This window comes from Mercurialis annua, linkage group LG8, assembly GCF_937616625.2.
Source record: "Mercurialis annua linkage group LG8, ddMerAnnu1.2, whole genome shotgun sequence".
Lineage (NCBI taxonomy): Eukaryota > Viridiplantae > Streptophyta > Magnoliopsida > Malpighiales > Euphorbiaceae > Mercurialis > Mercurialis annua.
In genome coordinates this window covers 6,459,561-6,481,602 of record NC_065577.1, presented here as the reverse complement: position 1 = coordinate 6,481,602, position 22,042 = coordinate 6,459,561, and the positions used below count along the sequence as shown (strand labels likewise).

The 22,042-nt window shown below is 32.1% G+C and overlaps 2 protein-coding genes across 2 annotated transcripts; both read right to left on the bottom strand.

Annotated features, from left to right (window-relative positions):
* Window positions 1-9,760: 9,760 nt before the first annotated feature.
* LOC126659673 (uncharacterized) lies at window positions 9,761-10,463 on the bottom strand. Its single transcript, XM_056103920.1, has 2 exons — window positions 10,405-10,463; window positions 9,761-10,170 (listed from the first exon to the last, which is right to left on the bottom strand). Exon 2 carries the CDS (start codon window positions 10,168-10,170, stop codon window positions 9,778-9,780), a length of 393 nt encoding a protein of 130 aa, XP_055959895.1. The 5' UTR covers window positions 10,405-10,463; the 3' UTR covers window positions 9,761-9,777.
* A 3,652-nt stretch (window positions 10,464-14,115) lies between these two features.
* LOC126661076 (linoleate 13S-lipoxygenase 2-1, chloroplastic-like) lies at window positions 14,116-21,466 on the bottom strand. Its single transcript, XM_050354841.2, has 9 exons — window positions 21,104-21,466; window positions 20,487-20,755; window positions 20,020-20,257; window positions 19,617-19,934; window positions 19,012-19,097; window positions 18,757-18,867; window positions 16,187-16,488; window positions 15,689-15,955; window positions 14,116-14,956 (listed from the first exon to the last, which is right to left on the bottom strand). Exons 1-9 carry the CDS (start codon window positions 21,420-21,422, stop codon window positions 14,200-14,202), a joined length of 2,667 nt encoding a protein of 888 aa, XP_050210798.1. The 5' UTR covers window positions 21,423-21,466; the 3' UTR covers window positions 14,116-14,199.
* Between the last annotated feature and the right edge of the window lie 576 nt (window positions 21,467-22,042).

The window sequence follows — 22,042 nt, the reverse complement described above, 5'->3', positions numbered from 1 at the left end:
CTGGACCACAAAAGAAGCAAAAGGGACCGTCCGTTGGACATCAAGAAAATAAATGCTTCTTTTGTAAAGACCCTTCTCATATGAAGAAAGATTGTGCTAAATACCACACTTGGCGTGTGAAGAAAGGTACGTCTTTCGCTCTTGTTTGTACTGAGGTTAATTTGGTTTCAGTACCAAGATATACTTGGTGGTTGGATTCTGGTGCTACAACTCACATAAGTATATCTATGCAGGGTTGCCTGAACTACTGAAGTCCTAGTGATGATGAGAAATACATCTATATGGGCACTGGAAATCCGGTTGAAGTTTTAGGCATAAGGACTTTTCGGTTGTTGTTAAGTACTGGTTTTTATTTAGAATTAAATAACACATTTATTATACCGTCATTTAGACATAATTTAATTCCAGTTACTGTTTTGGACAAAGAAGGATTTTTTTGTTCATCTGGAAATGGAATGTGTAATGTTTATTTTAATTCTATGCTTGTTGGAACTAGTACTCTATCTAATCACGACAACCTTTATTTACTTGATACGATAAATTCGTATAATGAGTCCCATAATGTTGAAACCAAAGGCACTAAACGCAAATTCTCAAATGAGAACTCTTTCATATTATGGCATAAGCGTTTAGGTCATATTTCTAAAAAGAGAATTGATAGGCTTGTGTCAGAAGGAATTCTTGAAAAACTTGATGAATCAAATAATAAATTGTGTTGAGTGTATCAAAGGTAAAATTACAAACAAGAAAAGAATAGGAGCTGAGAGAGTTAAACATGTCTTAGAACTGATACATACGGATATTTGTGGGCCATTTCCTACAGCTTCATGGAATGGTCAACAATACTTTGTCACATTCATTGATGACTACTCTCGATATGGTTACCTATACTTAATTCATGAGAAGTCACAGGCTCTGGACGTTTTTAAGTCTTTCAAGGCTGAAGTTGAAAATCAACTTGGTAAGACTATTAAGGCCATTAGATCTGATCGTGGTGGCGAATACTATGGTAGGAATGATGGATCAGGTGAACAACGTCCAGGTCCATTTGCTCGTTTCCTCGATGAGTGCGGGATTGTCCCTCAATACACCATGCCAGGTAGTCCAAACATGAATGGTGTAGCAGAGAGACGGAATAGAACCCTTAAGGATATGGTAAGAAGTATGATTTCTCGTACAACCTTACCTCACTCATTATGGGGAGATGCAATAAAGACCACAACTTACATCCTTAATAGAGTTCCTACAAAAGCTACAAACAAAACCCCATATGAGTTATGGACATGTAAGAAACCAGTCTTAAAGCATTTACGTGTTTGGGGTTGTCCAGCAGAAGCAAGGCCTTATAGGCCAAATGAAAAGAAGTTGGATGCAAGAACTGTTAGTAGTTATTTTGTAGGATACTCTGAGAGATCGCGGGGATTTAAGTTCTACGATCCCAAAACAAGAACATTTTTTGAGACGGGGAATGCCCGGTTCTTTGAGGATGTTGAATTTGGAGGGGAAAATAAGACTAATGCATTTGAATTTGAAGAGTATTCGATTAATATTCTTTTTCCTACGGTTGTTGCTGATAATGATCAAGTTTTAATACCTAACATTATTCAACAACAACATCAAGTTCAAATACATGACAATACGGAATATCCTCTTCATGAAGAGCAACCTGAACATCAACAGGTTGTTCATGAGGATCGTGAGAATCAAATTCAACAATCTCAAATTCATGAAGAACCGGTGCCTTTAAGAAGATCCATTAGAGAAAGGAGAAGTGCAATTTCGGATGATTATCTTGTATTTCTCTCAGAGAATGAAGAACCTTTTGACTTAGTGGGAGATGATCTACTCACCTTCCATGAAGCAATTAAAAGTTCTAATTCTCTAAAATGGATATATGCTATGAGTGAGGAAATACAATCTATGAAAGACAATGACGTTTGGGATCTTGTTCTATTGCCTGAAGGTGTGAAACCAATTGGTTGCAAATGGATTTTTAAAACCAAAAGAGATTCACAAGGAAAAATAGAGAGATATAAGGCTCGTCTTGTCGCTAAAGGATTTACTCAAAAAGAGGGCATTGATTATAAAGAGACTTTCTCTCCGGTTTCATCGAAAGACTCTTTTATGATAATCATGGCACTTGTGGCACATTTTGATCTTGAGCTTTATCAAATGGATGTAAAAACAGCTTTTCTCAATGGAGACATTGAGGAAACAATTTACATGAAGCAACCAGAAGGGTTAGCTACTACAGAGCAAACTAACCAATTAGTTTGTAAACTAAAGAAATCCATTTATGGGCTCAAGCAAGCTTCTCGTCAATGGTACTTAAAATTTCATAAGGTTGTTCTATCATTTGGTTTTGAAGTGAACCTTTTTGAAGATTGTGTGTACCATAAGTTCAGTGGGAGTAGATTTATTTTTTTGGTGTTATATGTGGATGACATTTTGCTTGCAAGTAGTGATATAGAACTTCTTCGTGAAACCAAAAAATTTCTTTCGAAGCATTTTGAAATGAAAGATCTTGGCGAGGCTTCTTTTGTATTGGGGATCCAAATTCACCGTGACCGTTCACGAGGAATTTTAGGATTATCACAAAAGAGATATATTGAAAAAGTTCTACAACGTTTTGGCATGCAAAACTGCAGACCACATGATACCCCTGTATCCAAAGGAGATAAGTTCAGTCTCAAACAGTGTCCGAGAAATGAATTAGAGTCCAAGTTTATGGAAGGTATTCCTTATGCATCAGCGGTAGGGAGTTTGATGTACGCGCATGTCTGTACTCGTCCTGATCTCGCGTTCATTGTTGGAATGCTTGGTAGATACCAAAGCAATCCGGGAAGAGAACATTGGGTTGCAGCCAAAAGAGTTTTCAGATATTTACAAAATACTAAGGATTATATGCTCACGTATGCGAAATCGGATAAACTTGAGATCATTGGGTTTTCTGATTCTGATTTTGCTGGATGCCAAGATAGTCGGAAATCAACATCTGGTTATGTATTTTCATTAGCCGGTGGAGCTATTTCTTGGAAAAGTGCCAAGCAGAAACTTGTTACATCTTCAACTATGGAAGCTGAATTTGTTGCTTGTTACGAAGCATCCAATCATGCTATATGGCTGCGTAACTTCATTACAGGACAGCGAGTGGTCAACGGTGTCGAAAGACCACTCAAGCTGCATTGTGACAATAGAGCAACAGTCCTGTATTCAAATAACAACAGGAGTTCTTCTAAATCTAAACATATAGACATTAAGTTTCTTGTTGTGAAGGAAAGAGTTCAGAGTGGTTATATTGATATTCAGTTTATAGGAAAAAACTCCATGCTTGCGGATACGCTCACTAAAGCATTAGCCCCTACAGCTTTTCATGAGCATATTGCACGTATGGGTGTTGTCACATTTGATAGTATTTGATTTTGTGGGAGTTTGTTTTGTATTTTATGATTTATACAGTATTTGATGTCATGACATTATTTAGTCTTCATAATAAACTATTTGATTTTATAGTTTCTATAGTTCACTCTGAATTTTGATCTCATTTGGTTAAGGTAGGACCAATTGAAAATAGATATATGTATTGTATCATATATAATTTCCATGCTACACATCCACACTTGATCAATGTCATTTAGTTAAGTTGATACACGAGATTATTGTGGGTTTAGTTGCAATCAAGACAACGACTGCCTCTTTGGTCCTTGTGTTAATAAAACTAATGGACGTAATTGGTTTAGATGACATATTTGTTTATTATTGTGCACATTATATTATTATAACGATGTGTATATGATTGAGGGATTCTATAGTATGAATACATATTTATGCAATCCAAGTGGGAGATTGTTAGATTTTGGATTGTAATAATATGCATACGTACTTATAGATACATATAAACATGTAGACGTACATGTATTATAATTAATAATCATATACATATTGTTGTTATAAAGTTTAAAGGACCCAATTGAGATGTTATAATCTAATTTAGGGTCAAAGTCATCTAAAATAAAGTGCGGAGATTAATTTATATGTGTAGAATTCCTGAGGTGTAAATTACTAATTAATAATAGGCTTATTAGTAATTTACACGATTAGTTATTTACGAAAGGGTATGGTCCCTAATTGATGTGTCTATTGAGTTTGTTTAAATAGGCTTCCCATTTGCCATTTAGACATATGCAAAAACTATAACACAATTAATTAAAAGATCAATCCCCCTTCTTCTTCAAAATTTCAATCATGAATTCAGGTATGTTCCGCATTTAGCTTTCTCAAACAATCTTCTAAACTAGAATTTAAAGTACTTAACTTATTAGGTTTATCTAACAAGCAATAATTAAACCAAACATTTAGATTAGATATTCATCATGTTCAACAAAAACATGTAATTAAACATTAAGCTACAACACAACTGATCTAACAGTTGGACAAAAGACCGTTACTACTCATTCATACTACACCTCAACTTAACTTAATGAAACACACAATAAAAGACACTACAATGACAAACAGTAGATAATAGTCTATATAATATATGCAGAAACACAAACAAAAAACACAACTTCACAAGGCCTTTGTGCTTCCGACGGAGCTCCTCGTAAGCGGCATCGATCTCATCCCCAGTCTTCGGGTTAATTTTTCGGAGTTCGATAGAGCCAAAATCCTCGATTTCAAAGTTACATTTTTCTTTCAGCAACTCTATAGCAAGTTGAGAAACTTTCTCCTTCGCATCATCAATGTTAGTGTCGGTACGAGCAATGCAGACTTCATTGACCATCGTCTTTGAAATCGGATGCTCGTAGCCAAAGTAAACATGGCAGTAAAATCGACCCTTCTTCGACTCGTCAAATTCGTATGTTTGGGATGGCAATTTCAGCTGTTGCCGAATAGTACTCAGCATAGCTTCGTAAGGGATGTTTACAACACTAGTCATCTGTACAACATTTCTGACGACAACAAATTACATATCAAGTGACGATAACGAAATTATATATATCTGAGTTAATTATTTGTTTTCATGTGTTCAAATATAACATATATAAAGCCATTCAGTACTGATCAATATTAAGCAGCCTACATCAATAATATGACATAATACATTGCACACTTACAGAAATAGATTACAGAAATATAAAATGAAAAATTGAAAGCTTGGAGTAAAGAATGAACAATAAATTAAAAATACCTGGTGGAATAAGGGTTTCGTAGTTGGTAGTCTACTACCCTGCACAAGGGATAAAAATGGTGAAAAATTTAAACATATGAGAACATTATAATAAAAAGTTATGTTATAATAAATTAATAAAACTATACCAAATTAGTACTATATATACATGCAAATCTAATGATATTTAAAAATTTGGAGTTATAATTTCTATCATCAGTCAAAATCTTATAAGTTCTAAGAAAACTTATAAAATCTATTATGTAACTAAAGAAAAGCTTAAAGAAGACAGAAAGAACAAACCCTAGAAGAAGAAGAACAAGTGCAGTGGTGAACATAGGTGGTGTTTTTATTTTATTTATAGCAACTTTGGATATGGGTAAATCGGTCTTTTTACTGTTATTAAGCATGGATATAACTCATACTATAAGAGTCCAGCAAGACAGCCAGATGATGTGACTTGATGTATCATGACTTAAATGACCCCCATCTAAACCCTAACCCTAAATCTGGTTGCATCATTTATATCTAAGCTATTTCCTACTTCCTGACATAAAGATTATATAAATCTCGTTGAAAAGATTTTACTTCGACATTTCATCTCTTACTTTGAACACACAATCTCAATTAAGTCATTTTCAATGCAAACTTACAAACAAATACAATAATTTGTTCAAAATGATCAATCATATATAAAATAGGGGCGAGCAAAATGTCCACGTAGCAAAGTAAAGGAACTAACTAATGACTTCGATCAGTTAACTTGATAATAAATTTGGATTCGGCCAATTTAGTTTAAAAAGTTTAAAATTGTGACTATAATTTTTTGGTTCGATTTGATATTTAGATTATCCAGTTAACCAAATAAACCAAATAAACCGACAATTTGTTATTTTTAGTAGTCATTTAAATATTTCTTGTTTTTTTGTCGGTTTTATCCAAACCAGTCAAATTACCGACTTATTGGGGCTAGTTTGGTTTTGAATCTTTTTTATTTTATTTCGGTCGATTCAATTACAATTAATATTTAGTGTTTGGTAGGTTTAATATTTAGCATTTGAACGATTTGATTTTTTCGGTTTTTAAGTTAACTGAATTGACTGAACGTTCGCCCCTAATTTCAAAACATGTGTTCTAATAATGAAGCATGTATAGTTCACATTAGAAAATAACATTTTAAGTTATACAATTAAGGCCAAATGTTGTAAAATGGCCAAACCTTTCACAAAAGTTTCACAAAAGTCATGACCTTTCAATTTTGTCGATTTTGGCCAAAAATTGATTATTTGGTTTCACAAAAGTCCTGACCTTTCAATTTTGTCGATTTTGGCCAAAAATGAATTATTTGGTTTCACAAAAGTCCTGACCTTTCAATATTTGGCATGCCATATAGGCGTCACATAGGCTCCACATAGGCAAATTGATATCAAATTGAGAGTTGGCCACAATTGAAACCAAATAATTTGTTTTTGGCCAAAATCGACAAAATTGAAAGGTCAGGACTTTTGTGAAACTTTTATAAAAGGTTTGACTTTTTTACAATATTTGGCCTACAATTAAAATCGAAACATGATTGTTTATTCCTTTTCTAATTTTTACAATAAAGTTCCAGTATCATAGAAAAAAATTACAGTCTCATATTTATAAAAGAATAGTCAATAAGCTATTCAAATTCAATTAAAAATCTAAACATTCGTATATCTTCATTCCAAAAATGGGAGACTAATTATTGTTACAGTACAAATAATTATTGGACGAAAAAAATTTAAAAAAATAAAAATTCAACCTAGTTATAATTTAAATTTTAAAAAATGGATCCAAAATCAAACAACCACCACTTAAATCCTCTTAAAACTATATAAAAAAAATTCATTTAAGCTTTGGCATTGTTGCTTGTGGATTGAAAAATTATGGGATACTATAAGCAAAAATATACTCCCTCCATCACAATAAAATTGTCAACTTTGAAAAAAAAATTTATCTCAAAATTCTTGTATTCAAAAAGTAACTAACTTTTACACTCAAATTTTCTATATTACCCCTATTTAAAGTTCACTAATAAGTAAATTGAAAGTAAATTGCATGTGCCTATATTAAATAAGGGTATGACAAAAATAGTAAGAATTTTTTTATAAACCCATAAATAATAATTGTTTTTCTTAGACTGTGTGATAAAGATAAAGTGGACAACTGATAACTCGTGAAACGGCGGCAACGTTCTGATCCGACGACGGCTCCGCAGCTATACCTGAAAGGCACAGCACAACCGTGAGAAGGGCGCCGGAATGGGATTCCGGCGGACCACTCCGACGGTCTAATCAGTAACAATTTAGTGAGAGAAAGAATAAGAAGTGAAAGGTAGTTAAGAGTTGAGAGAAAAAGAGAATTAACCTTCTTACCTACTTTTTTTTAACTTTTTATACTATGTGTTTTGTTCCTCTTTGTCTGAGCCGACAGACCTGATTTCATTCTCTTTGTCTGTACAGATATTGTCTGGGATGTCAGGGTACGTTCTGACAGTGTTGTCGCTATACGATGAAAGGCCGACTCGGGTAAACCGAGGTGGTGTTTCTGTGTGCTGCTCGGTGCGACCGAGATGGTTTCGGAGGTTATAGTATTTCATTATGCTCTATTCGATGCGACCGAGATTGTTTCTGGGATTATGATGTTTCCTTATGTTCTGTTCGGTGTGACCGAGTTGGTGTTTGTCTGTGTCTTGCTCGGTTGGTTGGTTGGTTGGTTGTTTTTATGGTGTATTTTACCCGGTTTATGTCGTGTTTTAAAGGTTGTCTATTTGTGTTGTTATCAACAACTATATTAAGATAGAGAGAGTATAAAGAAAAAATAAAAAAATAAATTTTCATTATTAAGATTGGTTTTTATTAATATTAAAGATAAGTTGTCAGTTCAAAAGGGAGAAGATTCACGTTCATTTTAAGCGTGTTTGTTAAAAATCTGCAAGTTTAATTTTATAAGATTTTTTAAGATTTTGGAAGTCTTGGTTTTAAAATCTGCAAGTTTATTTATTTCACCTGACAGACATATTCCTTCTAAGCAGACTGCCTAAACCTGCCACTAATTAGGCATAATCATTCGCTCTCACAAATTGAGGCGCCAATAAGTCAACGAATGCACCGTTTATCTTGGCTAGTTGCCATGCATTTAATAGAAATTTCAAAAAATAAAGATCGATTCCTAAAATTTGAGTCCAACTCGTAGTCAAATTCGAGTTGCTCGAGTTTAATCTTAAACCGAGCTGCCAAATAAAAAAAAACTGAGGCTCGAAAATCGAATTGAGGAGAGAGTAGATCTGGCAACTTTAGACACGACAAGATTAAATGGTACGACACGATACGAAGTTAAACGGGTTTGAGTTTGATATAAATGGGTTTGGGTAATTTTGTGTTTAAATGGGTTATACACGCCTAACCCGTTTAAACACGTTTAAACCTGGTTAACTAGTTTTAATTAAATATTATTTATTTTTATAATTTGAATGTTATTAAATTTTTAATTTTAATTAAATTTATTATATTACATACAATAAAATTAGTATTTATTTCAAAATATAGAATCAATTTTGTTAGTATTATATTAAATAAACTAAAAAAATAGTTAAATAATTAAACGGGTTTAAACGTGTCACTTTAAACGGGTTGATCTATTAACACGTTTAGATAAACGTGTTTATACGTGTCGTGTAATATCCGTGTCGTGTTTGGGTTTTGTATATCAAATCCGATTAATAATCGTGTCGTGTTCGTGTTTAGGCTAATCGTGTTCGTGTCTAAACGGGTTTGACCCGTTTATGACCCGCAGACATGAATTGCCAGGTCTAGGAGGGAGCCTAGAGCCGGTTCGAACTGTAAAACGAATCAAAACGGACCTATAGCCAAAACCATTTCAAACCGGTTAAATTCAGAATTGAATTAAAACTAGCCCAGAACCAAAAGGCAAACCAAATAATTATAGGCCGGTTCCAGTTTTTAGCAAATCGAAATAATAAAGCAAATTAATTCTGCTGCAAGTAACAGCTGGTTCAAGCTCTACTACTGCAGTTACAAATGTTGAGTGTGATCAAGCTCATTAAAAGTACTTCCTCCGTCCCAATAGAGTTGTCCACTTTACTTTTATCACACAGTTTAAAAAAAGTAATTAGTGTTTATAGATTTTATAAAAAAAAATTTACTTTTCTTGTTATACCCCTATTTAATATAGAGCCCAATTGCAATTTACCATCAATTTACTCATTAGTGGAATTTAAATAGGGGTAATATAATGAGTGTAAAAGTTGGTTATTTTTTGAGAGTGCAAAAGAATTTTGGAATAAAAGAATTTTTTAAAGTGGACAACTGTATTAGAACGGAGAGAGTAACATTTATACTTTGCTTATTTAATTGTAAACAAACCATGTTACGTTTTATAAGATTTGTAAACCATTCAAATCAAAGTAGTAAAAGAATGAGATAACATCTTGGAATAAAACAACACATATATTCCACAATAGATAATATATATATATATATATATATATAAAAGTTCTACATATAAAAGAAAAATACATAAGATACTAATTAACTACTTAAGTGATCGACTCCAGCAATTATTCAAATGCCGCGTAAAATTTTCATTTCTTTCGAAAGAAGTTTAGTAATGGTCTTCAAACCGCGGTAACGGGCAGTGAATCGATTTGCACATTCATTAATCCTCCGAATGTCGACAGAGCTAGAATCTTCAACTTTAAAACCACATTTTTTTTTCAGAATCTCTACAGCTAGTTGAGAAACTTTCTCCTTTGCATCAATATCAGTCTCGGAACGTGCAGTGCAAGTTTCATTGATCAACTTCTTTGAAATACGATGTTCGTAGCTAAAATAAACATGGCAGTAAAACCAATCCTTTTTCGACTCATCAAGTTCGTATACTTGAGACGGTAATTTAAGCTGTTGCAAAATAGTACTCAGCATAGCTTCGTAAGGATTCGCTACAGCACTAGTCATCTGTGAAAAAGATGACAATTCCCACGAGCTGTAAATAACCATAAACCGGTTGCGAAAACAAATCTAAATTTCAGTTCGGATTTGTGCTGTGTAGAAATGTAACATATATAAGCATCTAACGATTAATATTAAAGAGAATGCATAAATAATAAGACATTGCACATTGAACACTCATAGCAAAAAAAGGATTTAATTGAAAGGGCAATAGATAAGATAAATTAAAAATAAAAATACCTGGAGGAATAAGTGTGAGCTAAGTTAAAATACAGAGAAGCAAAATAGTTCACTTGCTGCCCTGCACAAGAGATTAAAATTAGATTATTCAATCACTGATTTTTACATGCATAAACAATACAGACTTGTTCTAAGATGCATTAAATAATATTCTAAAGTTGATCATCTAAAATATTTGACAAATATCATAAGCAAAAATAAACAAAAACAGAAACCCAAAAACCAAAAAAAGAAGCTTAAAAAGAAGGCTGAAGGAACAAACCGAAGAGAAGAAAAAAAAGTGAAGTGGTGAATGTAAGTGATGTTTCTATTTATAGCAACTTCAGATATGGGCAGGTCAGTCTTTTCTATTTTTCAGCAGCATTTAAGAATTCAGCAGCATCGGTCGGTTCAGTCATCAAACCAAATCAAATTCAATCGAACTTAGTTAACCGTAATTAAACTTTTCTATTTTTCCATAACGTAAAATGTAACCATGAGGTCCATGAGTATAATCGAGCCATAACCAAAGTAGAATTATCATTCGTTTCGGTTTGTTATTTCGGCTAACTGAATAACCGCATGATATTAAAAAGTAGAATAGTAAAAATAGAAACAGTGAATTAATTTTAATATTAATTTGTAATTATATACAAATTTAGGTGGTAAATTGATTATTTAAATTTTTAAGATTATAACAATACTTTAATTGTTTTAAAAAAATTAGAAAAATAACATTTGTTTAGATATAATTCAATTGATTCAGTCGGTTCGTTTAGTTTGAAAATTTCATAACAAAATCAAACTAGATTAACCAAAAAATTCAAAATTTATAACTGATATGATGTAATCGAAATTTTAAACTAAATTAATTCGGTTTGTTTCAATTGGTTAATTTAGTTAATGTAACATGACTTAGATAACTCTTACTTAAACCCTAAATCCTACACCTTATACCTATTTGCATTATATCCCTACTTCCTGACATAAACATATATACAAACTTATTGAAGACTCCTCTCGTAGAATAAACTTGTTAAAGACGATTTTACTTTGATTAAAAGATCATTTCACTCCTTAACTTTAACATTCAATCTCAATTAAGTCATTTTTAGTGCAAATTGGCAAAATTATTCATAACTTGTTCCAAATTAATCATTCATACAACACTTGATCACTCAAAAATAGCTCATTTTTTTGATTTTTTCTGTTTATGGCCACGTTTTTTGAAAATATTCAATTTTAATCCATTTTTAAATCATTTTTAATTGTAGCTAATTGGCTAAATTGGAGCAGAAAAACGGTCAAATAAACATCTCATATTACTTCATTTTTAAACTTTATTATGATAGAATTGCCCTTTTCAATATTATATATTTCAAATAAATTATTAAATTTATATGACCTATTTACTTAAAAAAACCCGACCTTGTAATATTTTTTGATTTACACCATGACTTAGGAAAAAGTTCATTTGTACCTTTTTTTTATTTTTTTGTTTCCGTCTCTATCCTAAATAATTAAATTGAACTATTTTCATTTAGAAAAAAGTTTAAATTAGTCCTTCAATGTTTAACCAATATTCTAATTAGATTTTAATGCTATTAATATTATAAAAATACCTACGTCTAAAAAAATTAAACTTTAGTATAATTATTTAATCTATACTAAATATCAATACTTTTTTATATACAAAACCGTAAAAACATGCAGTATTTTTTCAATTTCTTTTTCCCGATTTCTCTCCGAAGGATAAGCCCGAGCTGCTCCTCCTTCCGAAGGAGGAGCTGCAGGTCGCCGCTCCTCCTTCTGAAGGAGGAGCGATTTCTGCTCCTCCTTTATGAAGAAGGAGCATGGATTCTTCCTTTCCAGGAGGACGGAAAAAAATTATAAAAAAGAATTCGTAGCGGTTCCTAAATCGGATTAGTACGGTGGAGGGTCGGGAATATTTTTTATTTATGTAGTTTTTTAATAATGTTTTTAAAAATATTAACTTTTAGGATTTATTTAAACATTTTTAAAGTTGAAGGACTTATTTATATTTTTCTAAATAGAAAAAAAGACCCTTTTATTTAATTATTTTTAATGTTTTTATCCTTATACTACTTAAATTGTCAAATCTTTGAAATTAAAGTGTAGAGACGAAAACGAAAACTCAAAAAAAGGGTACAAATGAACTTTTTTCTAGATCAGAGATAAACAAAAAAATGTTATAAGGTGGGGTTTTTTTAAAGTAATTTTTATATTTAAATTATAAAGTTCATTAAAAGTCGATTCATGTTTATATAAATACACGATAAAATTAAAAATGTATATTTAAAATCTAAAGTTGACAACGAGTTGATTAATGGGCACATAAATCTTCAATTTTTTTATTTTTTATTTTATTTTTAATATTATAGATTTCAAATAAATTATGAAATTTATATTAAAAATATAGAATTTACTAAAAAGTCAATTCATGATTATATAAACACATGATAAAATTAAAAAATATACATACATATAAACACAAGATGACACATAGTTGATTAATGGTTACATAAACTTTCAACTGTTTTTACTTTATAATTTTATTTTTAACATTATAGATTTCAAATAAATTATTTTAAGTGAATTATTTTTTTAAAATTTAAAATTAATGTGTAAAAAAATTGCTTTCAATTTATATACTGTTTATTTTTGGTTGATAATAGATTTACATTTAATTTACATACATTCGTATAAATTATTGAGGAATTTTTGGAGGTATAATTTTGGAATTTTGGAATTTTTGGAGGTATCAGGCTTCCACCCTTTATTTCGAAAGTCATTTTTGAATAATGTACTAAAACTATTTTTAATTCTAGAGCTACAATATTTGAGTATTTGGGACTTTAATATTTCAGTTATCAATCGTTTTATTTTTACTGACATAGAACTACCGTATTTATATGGTTTTTGACAGCTGTATGTTTTATATATATTATATGGAAAGTGTTCCGGTTATTGCTTATTTGCAATTGGAACATATAGTTATGGTATTATTTTTAAAAGGGTTAATGTCAAAAAAAATCACGAACTGCACACGTTTTCTCATTTTGATTACGCAGTTTAAATTTTCTCATTTTCATGCACGAATTACCATTTTTTTCCCGAATTTATGCACGGTGCTGAGGTGACACTCATTCATTGGTGTAAAATGACCTCCACCTCAGCGAATTATACCAATGGAATCGTGACACCTCAGCACCGTGCATAAATTTGAGAAAAGTGGTAGTTTGTGCATGAAAATTAGAAAATTTAAACTACGTGATTAAAATGAGAAAACGTGTAAAGTTGGTTAATTTTTATGGCATTAGCCCTTTTTAAAATAGGGCAGTTTATGTTTATGAGATAAGTTAAATGCTCAGATTTCCAGCTTTGCAATAACCGTTTTCAGTAGTATTTGTGAGAAATAAAAGAAATGATTAATTTATTTTTTTGAAAACAAATTATATATGTAATAACGATTTTGAAAGCAAAAAATATATAATGAATTTAGGTTTAATACGGATTTCAGAGGAAACACTCTTATTCCATAGCACTAGTCTCGATCAGAGATTTCGTATCGTGCACAACCACTTGAGTTTTGAAGTGTTGTCACTTCTCGTCGCTTTTTAATACATAATTAATCATAAAACAAATACACGGTATTATAGAGATTAGTTTATTTATTTATTATTTTGTTAGGGACATTTCAAGTTTGAAAAGTTTATTTAAATACCTCCCAAATTTACTAATTTTTATAGTGAAATCAATCATCCAACTGAATACAACATACCATGAGAAGATACACTAAATAGAAATGCTATTAGGAACACCCTTGCCTGTGACACCACTATTAGAAAGTGGCTTGAATAATTCATAAGGAAGAACTCCAGCCCCGGTTCTGTTTTTATTCTTCGGATCATTATTTCTATCGTCAATAATCGCATCTAGCATTTCCATCTTGTTAGTAAACTTTTCATATGCCATTTTAATAACAGGATCCGCTTCCCATGATGGCTCCAAAGTGTGCCCTATATACTCCTCGTCGAGCGAATGTGACGATAGAACATCCAATATAGCCATCACCGTAGTTGCCTGAACCCGTTTAGGCAGCGTATTTAGCAGTGATTTTTCAGGGTTGTTCAAGAAGTTTTGGTACTCTTGTTCATTATTTTCAGTTGGCATATTGGTCCTTATTATTGTCGGTCTATTCGGGAAGTAGCCAGCATATGCATACTGCCCAAAATTAACGGCTGCATGATGGCCCGAAGCCACCCAAATTATTGTAGTTAAAACTTTGATTAGGTCGTGTTGGGTATTTAGGACAGGCCACCATTTCTCATCTTTCTTGTCTTCATGTCCTTTGGTTCGAACTTCATGCCACCATTGTTGAAGTTCAGTGTCGCACTCCACCTTATGTGCTTCTGGGTAGTAGTGAGACACATAGTCATCAACCCACTGCTTGATTCCATCCCAAAGCAGTAGACCGTCGTTAGCGTATGGGTAGTCTTGAATTGTCAGGTGTAGCCCATGATCAAAAAGTGGACGCTCCACTGCCATTCCCCTATACAATTTGTCAAATTATATCATAATAAATAAGATTGCTTTAATATTTTTTTAAAACTAACAAAAATGAAAATCTTAAGTCTTTAACATTTTTTTGTTGTAAAAATACCTTTTTCATTTTTATTTTTGTAAAAATATGCTCTTTTTCAATCTACTAACAATCTATCGATAATCTAACAATGATTTACCAATAATCTACCGAAAGAGCGTATTTTTACCAAATAAAAGATAGAGTTTATTTTTGCAAATATTTAGCTGAAAATTGATGTTTTTGAAAAACAAATCCTAAAAAATTTGAATATAATAATAGCAATATTAAATTTTAAACTTTCTAACTTTTAATGGTTGAAGTAAAAAAAAGTAAGTTTGAAACTCAAAATGAATATAAAAGACAAATGAATATTGTACCAAGATGAAACATTAACACAATTAAATTAATTAAAAAAGAAGAAAAATACTTAATAACCCACTTTTTCACCCACCTTCTATGTCCGTCCTTACGTGGCAATGGTTCATTCGTCAAATCCCCTTCCAAAAGTGTATAATTCAGAAGATAAAATTTAATCGATCCACTCTTTAATTGTCACGTCAAGTAGTACAAAAAGGTGGTTAAAAAGGTGAGTTATATAACATTATTTTTTTAAAAATGTAATATAATGATTGAATATTCAAATTTCAAAAATTAATGTCATGTCGCTAAAAGATGAGATGCTTTTACGATTGGTGTTACCTTTTGATCAGATCATCAGGCAATGCCTGAGTATCGAAACGCCAAAGCTTATCGTATGCGACAGAGCTGAGCTCCATGCAGTATTTCCCAAGAGAAAAGCCTTTTTCGATAACACCGCCTGCATTAATGAGAATGTCTCGAGCACGAGCATTTATCTCCATTGTGTATCGGAAATGTGGACGTAGGAGTCTATAGATCGGGTGCATTTTACTTAGTTGTCTGTTTGTTGCTATTATATATGGCTCCACAGAGGCGTGCGTCCTTAACCTGGGACAAGAAAAGTTTAACCTATGAAGAACATATGATTCTAAATTCGATAGCACAAACGCTTTATTCCATATCGATGTTTTCGTTTCCGAAATGTGATGAAAACTTAGCATTTTGAATACAAAATTTCATTTTTAGTATAAAAAGATCTTAAAATACTATTATTTCGCCGTGTGCGTGTTGTCCGTGCTATCCAGGTCCCAAATTATAGTACTGATAAAAGTTTGTTACCAGTGAGAAACAAGTTGGTGGAATCCAGTATCATGAGCTAGAACATGTGCTTTAGCAAGCCTCCATAGCCAGCAATCGATGGATTGATTGCTCGGCGTAAACACTTGTTTCCATTGGGGCTTGTCGCCAATTGGAGGGCAGGTGAGTTCGATAGCCACCGGCTTCAATGTGCCATCATCGGCGAGGAACAGCACTGTCCTTGAACCATATAATGTGGTGTCTTCAAGCTCTCTTACTTTGGCCACATATGGTAACAACAAATCATGATAATCCAATATGAAAAGCCTCTTTTTCATCTTTGCCTACAATAGAAAGTACAAAAATAAACTAACAATTATTTCATCAAATAAAAATATACTCATATGTTTAAAGACATTTTAATAACATTGGAGATGCCAATTTATCTCATCTCTAATAATTAAGAGAAAATTAATCGATTTACGAGTGTAAGTTGATATTAGTTTATTTAATATAAATGAATTGATTTTATAGAATTGGCCTAATTACTCAAAATCCTCCAACTTTTAGATTTTTTTTCAATTGCACTCTGATATAAGAAAATTTCCAATTTTATTTAATTGTACCTGAATTGAAATTTTTGGCAATTTAATTATTCTGAGGATGAAAAATTCAAAACAATTAAATAGAAGAACAATATAATACTCTTCTCTATTGAAAACAATAATACAAATAAGCTCTTAATCTTTAAATATGTTCAAATAAGTCTTACATAATTAATTAATTTTATTAAAAAATAAATTAAATAAAAAATCGCTTCCAATCCCATCACCATCCACCGTACTCCTTCGATTTACGAATCCACAGCCGTCCACCGGAGAAAACCACCATTGTCCACTGAAAAACCACCGCCATCCGTAACATGCCTAGGTTTGTTCTTCCCTAAAGAACATACCTGATAAGAACGGACCCGACGTTGAGTCTGTTCTTCTTCGAACAACAAAATTAAACGATTTAATTTTACTTTCTTTTAGCGGCGAAGCGTATTTTTTTTGTAAAATGACGTTGTTTTGTGTAAGAGGTAATTTTTACGTTTTTTTAAATTGTTGATAAATAATGTAATTAAATAAAAAAATTATTACTATTTGTTGATTTTAACGTGGAAGAAGGCTTTTTCGTAATATTAATAATATTAGCGTCTAATTAGAATATAGGCTAAAAATGAAGAATTTTTTTAAATTTTTTTTCAAGTGAAAAGATATAAATGATTTGGGTACAATTGAAACATTAAAAGAAAAATTAGAATAAATTGAAAATTTTCTTACATTAGAATACAATTAAAATAAAGTCTAAAGCTGAGTTTTTTTTTTTGAATAATTGAAACTATAAAAATTGATTTTAATCTTATAATATATATCTAGCCCTTATGGAGCCCATAAAATATGGTTCAAACTATTTTTTAAAGCAAGCCTCTTTGTCTTATATCAATTATGATCAAACTTCTAATTTTTAATAGTTATGTCTAATTTAAAAGATTCTTTTTTATAAATATATTTAAACTTTAAATTTTATTTTTTAATCCAAATATTTGTATTCTTTATTAATATTTGCGGCCAAACTTTCATAATAACTCTTTTTAATAGTGAAACAACATTTTTAAAATTTTATGGTAATCGATAAAAAAAGCAAATATTTGAATTTAAAAAATAATTTATATAATATAGAACCGGGACAAAATGGATTGCAAACATTCATATAGCACAAATCTTCAAAAAAAAGTTTGGTAATGACTATAAAATTTCCTGAACGAGCTCCAAATATGAAATGAAACTTTTAAATCTTCCATATTCATGCTAATCCCAACTCGAATCGTGTAGGTCTCTTGTAGGAGGGTTTTTGATATTTTTGTTCCCCCCTTATAGGGAGAATTCCTTTTTTGTGCCCCAGAGCACAAAATTTCTAAATTTATGCCTGGGGCCCACGTGCCCGCAAAGGCTCATTGCGGGCAGAAATGTGGCCCGCAATGAGCCTTTGCGGGCCAGTTTTCAAAAATAATCCGCCCAAACTAATTACCCAAACCCCCATTACATAACATTTTTTTTTTAAGTTTTTGTGTAGTGTGGTGAAACAATTCACCACACTCCCCTTTAAATAGGGGATGCCGCCCGCAATGGCTCATTGCGGGCGGCATTAAATTCCCTGCCATGTGGCCGGGAATGTTGACTACTGGCCCGCAAAGGCTCATTGCGGGCCACATTTCTGCCCGCAATAAGCCTTTGCGGGCAGCGTGGGCCCCGGGCACAAATCAATAAATTTTGTGCTCTGGGACACAATAGGAATTCCCCCTTATAGGGGGGAACAAAAATATCAAAAACTCCTTGTGGGAGGCAAAATTATGACACTAAATTTTAAACAACTGCATATATGATTACGGTTTAAATCCGCAACCTTCACTTAAATTAGGAGAGTGTTTTACCAACTCACCTGGTTCTTGGAGTTACAAGTCCTCAAATTTTGTACAATATAGATGTGAATTTTATTTGTAACTTGCTCACTCGATGCACATAAGGTTTTACATATATACTATGTCATTAAATATCAACATTGCGTACCTCTTCAAATGTGCTGAAGCATTTTATTTGTTTTTGTATTATATCTTTTGTTATCATGGATTCAGCTGGTCCATATATTTTAGGATCAAGTTCACTCTTTAAAGGCCACTCCTGCACGACAAAGGATCAATTTATTTTGATGAACTAATACGTTATTCGACTATTTTAATTTTTCAAATCGAACTCGAATATTTCGGAACTGAAATGGGACGGCCGGAGAGTAAGTGCATGTCAGACCTGGCTTAATTGTCTTACCGTGAGTAACTGTATGCTTAACGGATTCATGCCAGCAAGTGTTTGACGACCAAATTCTTCATCACTGAGCCAACCAAATTTATCTTCTGCAAGATCAAATATATTTCCATGTAGTTATGAGAATAGAAACTCAACAGACATATTTATGATTTTGTTATGAGATAGAGATAGAGATAGAGATAGATATAGAAGTGGGGGTTAAATATTTTTGGTCGCTGAAAGATAGTGTTTTTACAGAATAACTACCCAATTATAAAATTACAAAATAGTTAAAAAATTATACTATTTCTACAAAACGGTTATCAAACTATAAAAATTATAAAACGGTTACTGAACTATTGCTTTTTTACAGAACGGTTACCGAACTGTTATTTTTTTACAAAAACTATATATATTTTCATTGTCCACATCATTAAGATGGTAGCCCGTTAGTAAAAAAACAATATTCGAGTAACCAGTTTATAACTTTTTATAATTCGGTAACCATTTTGTAAAAAAGCTATAGGTTGCTAACTATTTTATATCTTTTTATAATTTGGTAACCATTTAGTAAAAACACAATAGTTCGGTGATCTAAAAAAAATTTAACCCGAAAAGTGGTGTACTATTGAAAAATTCAGGAGCGGGAAAGCGTAAGATTTGATCTTGATTGTCCTTAACACGTTTGACTTGATCTTGGTCATCAAGTGAAGCGGGTGGATTTTTAGCATTGCACAATGAAATTCCTGCGGTAAACAGTGTGTCTATGGCTGTAAAGCTTGAGAATGAAATGTCTTGTACACCATTACTTAATGTGGGCGCCAGACCATAAACTACTCCATAAAGCTCCTTCAAAATTCCTTCAAACTCATCACTTCTCTTCGCAGAGAATTTCTCATCTTTCGGAACATATACGGGGCGTTCCCTAATTTCTGACAATGAACCTACCGTTCATAAAAATAAAAAATCAAACGACTCACTTTCAGCTATTTTAATCAATTTATCATAAAACAATGAATAAGCATATACCTTTTCCCGTCTCTGCGCGTCCTGTTCTACAACGCCTGGGGTATGGAAATTCGGTTCCGCCAAGAACAGGTCTTTCTAAATTAGGGTGTTTTTCGGGATCGCCAAGGTCATTGTATTTATCATAATCATATATCCTCTCAAATGGTTTTCTCTTCTCATGTCCATTTCCTCTCAAATTTTCCAACTCCTTCATTCTTAACTTCATTAATCCACGTGGGGTCTCTGATGGTAAGTAGCACTATTTATTCATGCACAACAACAATTAATTAATTAACGAAATTTAATTTAAAGTTAATCAACTATTTACTATGCATATGTTAAAATAATACAAACATATTATACGCATCTCAACAGGGGTGTTTTAAAACCCTGACTGGTGACAGAACTGGTATGGTCACCGGTTCACGAGTTGTATTATAAATGACGAAATTAAATTGTTTAGTAGTATTAAATTGTTTAAGAAGGACCTTGTTGGTGAAAAAAATTCTTTTTGTAGGAACTATATCTGTGGGATAAACCCATGATTCACATGAAATTTTAAGATGCCAATTCGGAATGCCTTGAAGAACTATATCATGGAGAAATACTTCTTCATGATGTTCATTCGCCACCAAAACTGCTCCGACAACACCAAATTCTTTCGGAACTTTGAAATTTGTCTCTAATGTCACCTCATCTGAACTATTAACAGTTCCCTTTATTATACCCTTTATTGTTTCCTTCTCCTTCCCTGTGCCTGCCAAACAATTCTACCTATTAAGTACTACCATTTCCAAAAAGTAGGAATATCATCCAAATAATAATAATCTTAATAGCGATTTTTAGTTGCTATAACGATTAGAGGACGATGTGGTGCGACAAGTCAAATACTACGAGTGTTGATCATAACTTACACAAATAGTTTAGAGCATAATGTAATTTAACTTTTTAAAAATTTATCCAAAATTATTAAAACTTATACTTTCAACCGAATTTGAATACTTTAATGCTCGACAATCGACATATATATGTAGAAAAATTATTAGGTGAATCCGGTTCACCACGTAGGATTGTGTATATGAATTTTCTTAATTAAGCTACTTACTTGGATCACAATCTGCACTAACGAGTTCCAAACCAAGAGTTACAACAAATGTATCATAAGGGTTGGAAGTCTTAAATCCTGGGAACAAACCGCGGACTTTAACTTTAACATTGAAAGTTAAACGCTGAGTCTGCGCAAGCTCGGAAGGTTTAACATCGATGGTAGTCGCACGAACAATTAATGTTTTCTCCTTTTCAGCAATATGTACTTGCTGTTTATATGTAGGAAAATAGGAATTCTTTCTCCCGTTTAGAGGTTTTGGTGGTAAAAGAATGTCAGGTTTTCTAAAATTCAAGATTTGAATTTGAGAACTTGACATTTTTCTTTTTGTTTGTGGATGAAGTTACTCGTCAATTGAGAACACATTTATAATGTGGGATGACTCCATCTCTCCAGAAAGTGGCGGAATCATAAATATTAAATGTGGTATCTTTGCTTCCGCTCTAGGGGCGTAAGTGAATCGAGCTGCTTGTGAGTTTTAAATGAACCGAGCTCAGTTTTGATTTTATGTTGTTAATTTAAACGAGCCGAACATGAATAAATGTTCGACTCGTTTACATTTACGAACAGCTAGATTAGTGGTACGTGAACGAGTTTCAATAAGAGTTCATAAATAAGCTCGTTTAGAAACTCGATTAGGTGTCTCACACTGACTCATATTTAAATTAATTTATATAAATATTTTATATAATTTCAAAATTACATAGATTTAACAAAACTACATCGTTTTCATATGAGAAACTGACATATTTTTGTACTCACTAATTTTATATGTTTTAATTGTTAAACGAACGGGCTCTCTAGTGGGCTCGCGAATGAGCTCGTTTGATACTTACGAGCTTGTTCGTGAACTTGTTTGCGAATTTATTCGTTTAGCAGCTAAACAAACGAATACACGCTGAACATGAACACTATAAAATATAAACGAACCGAACACGA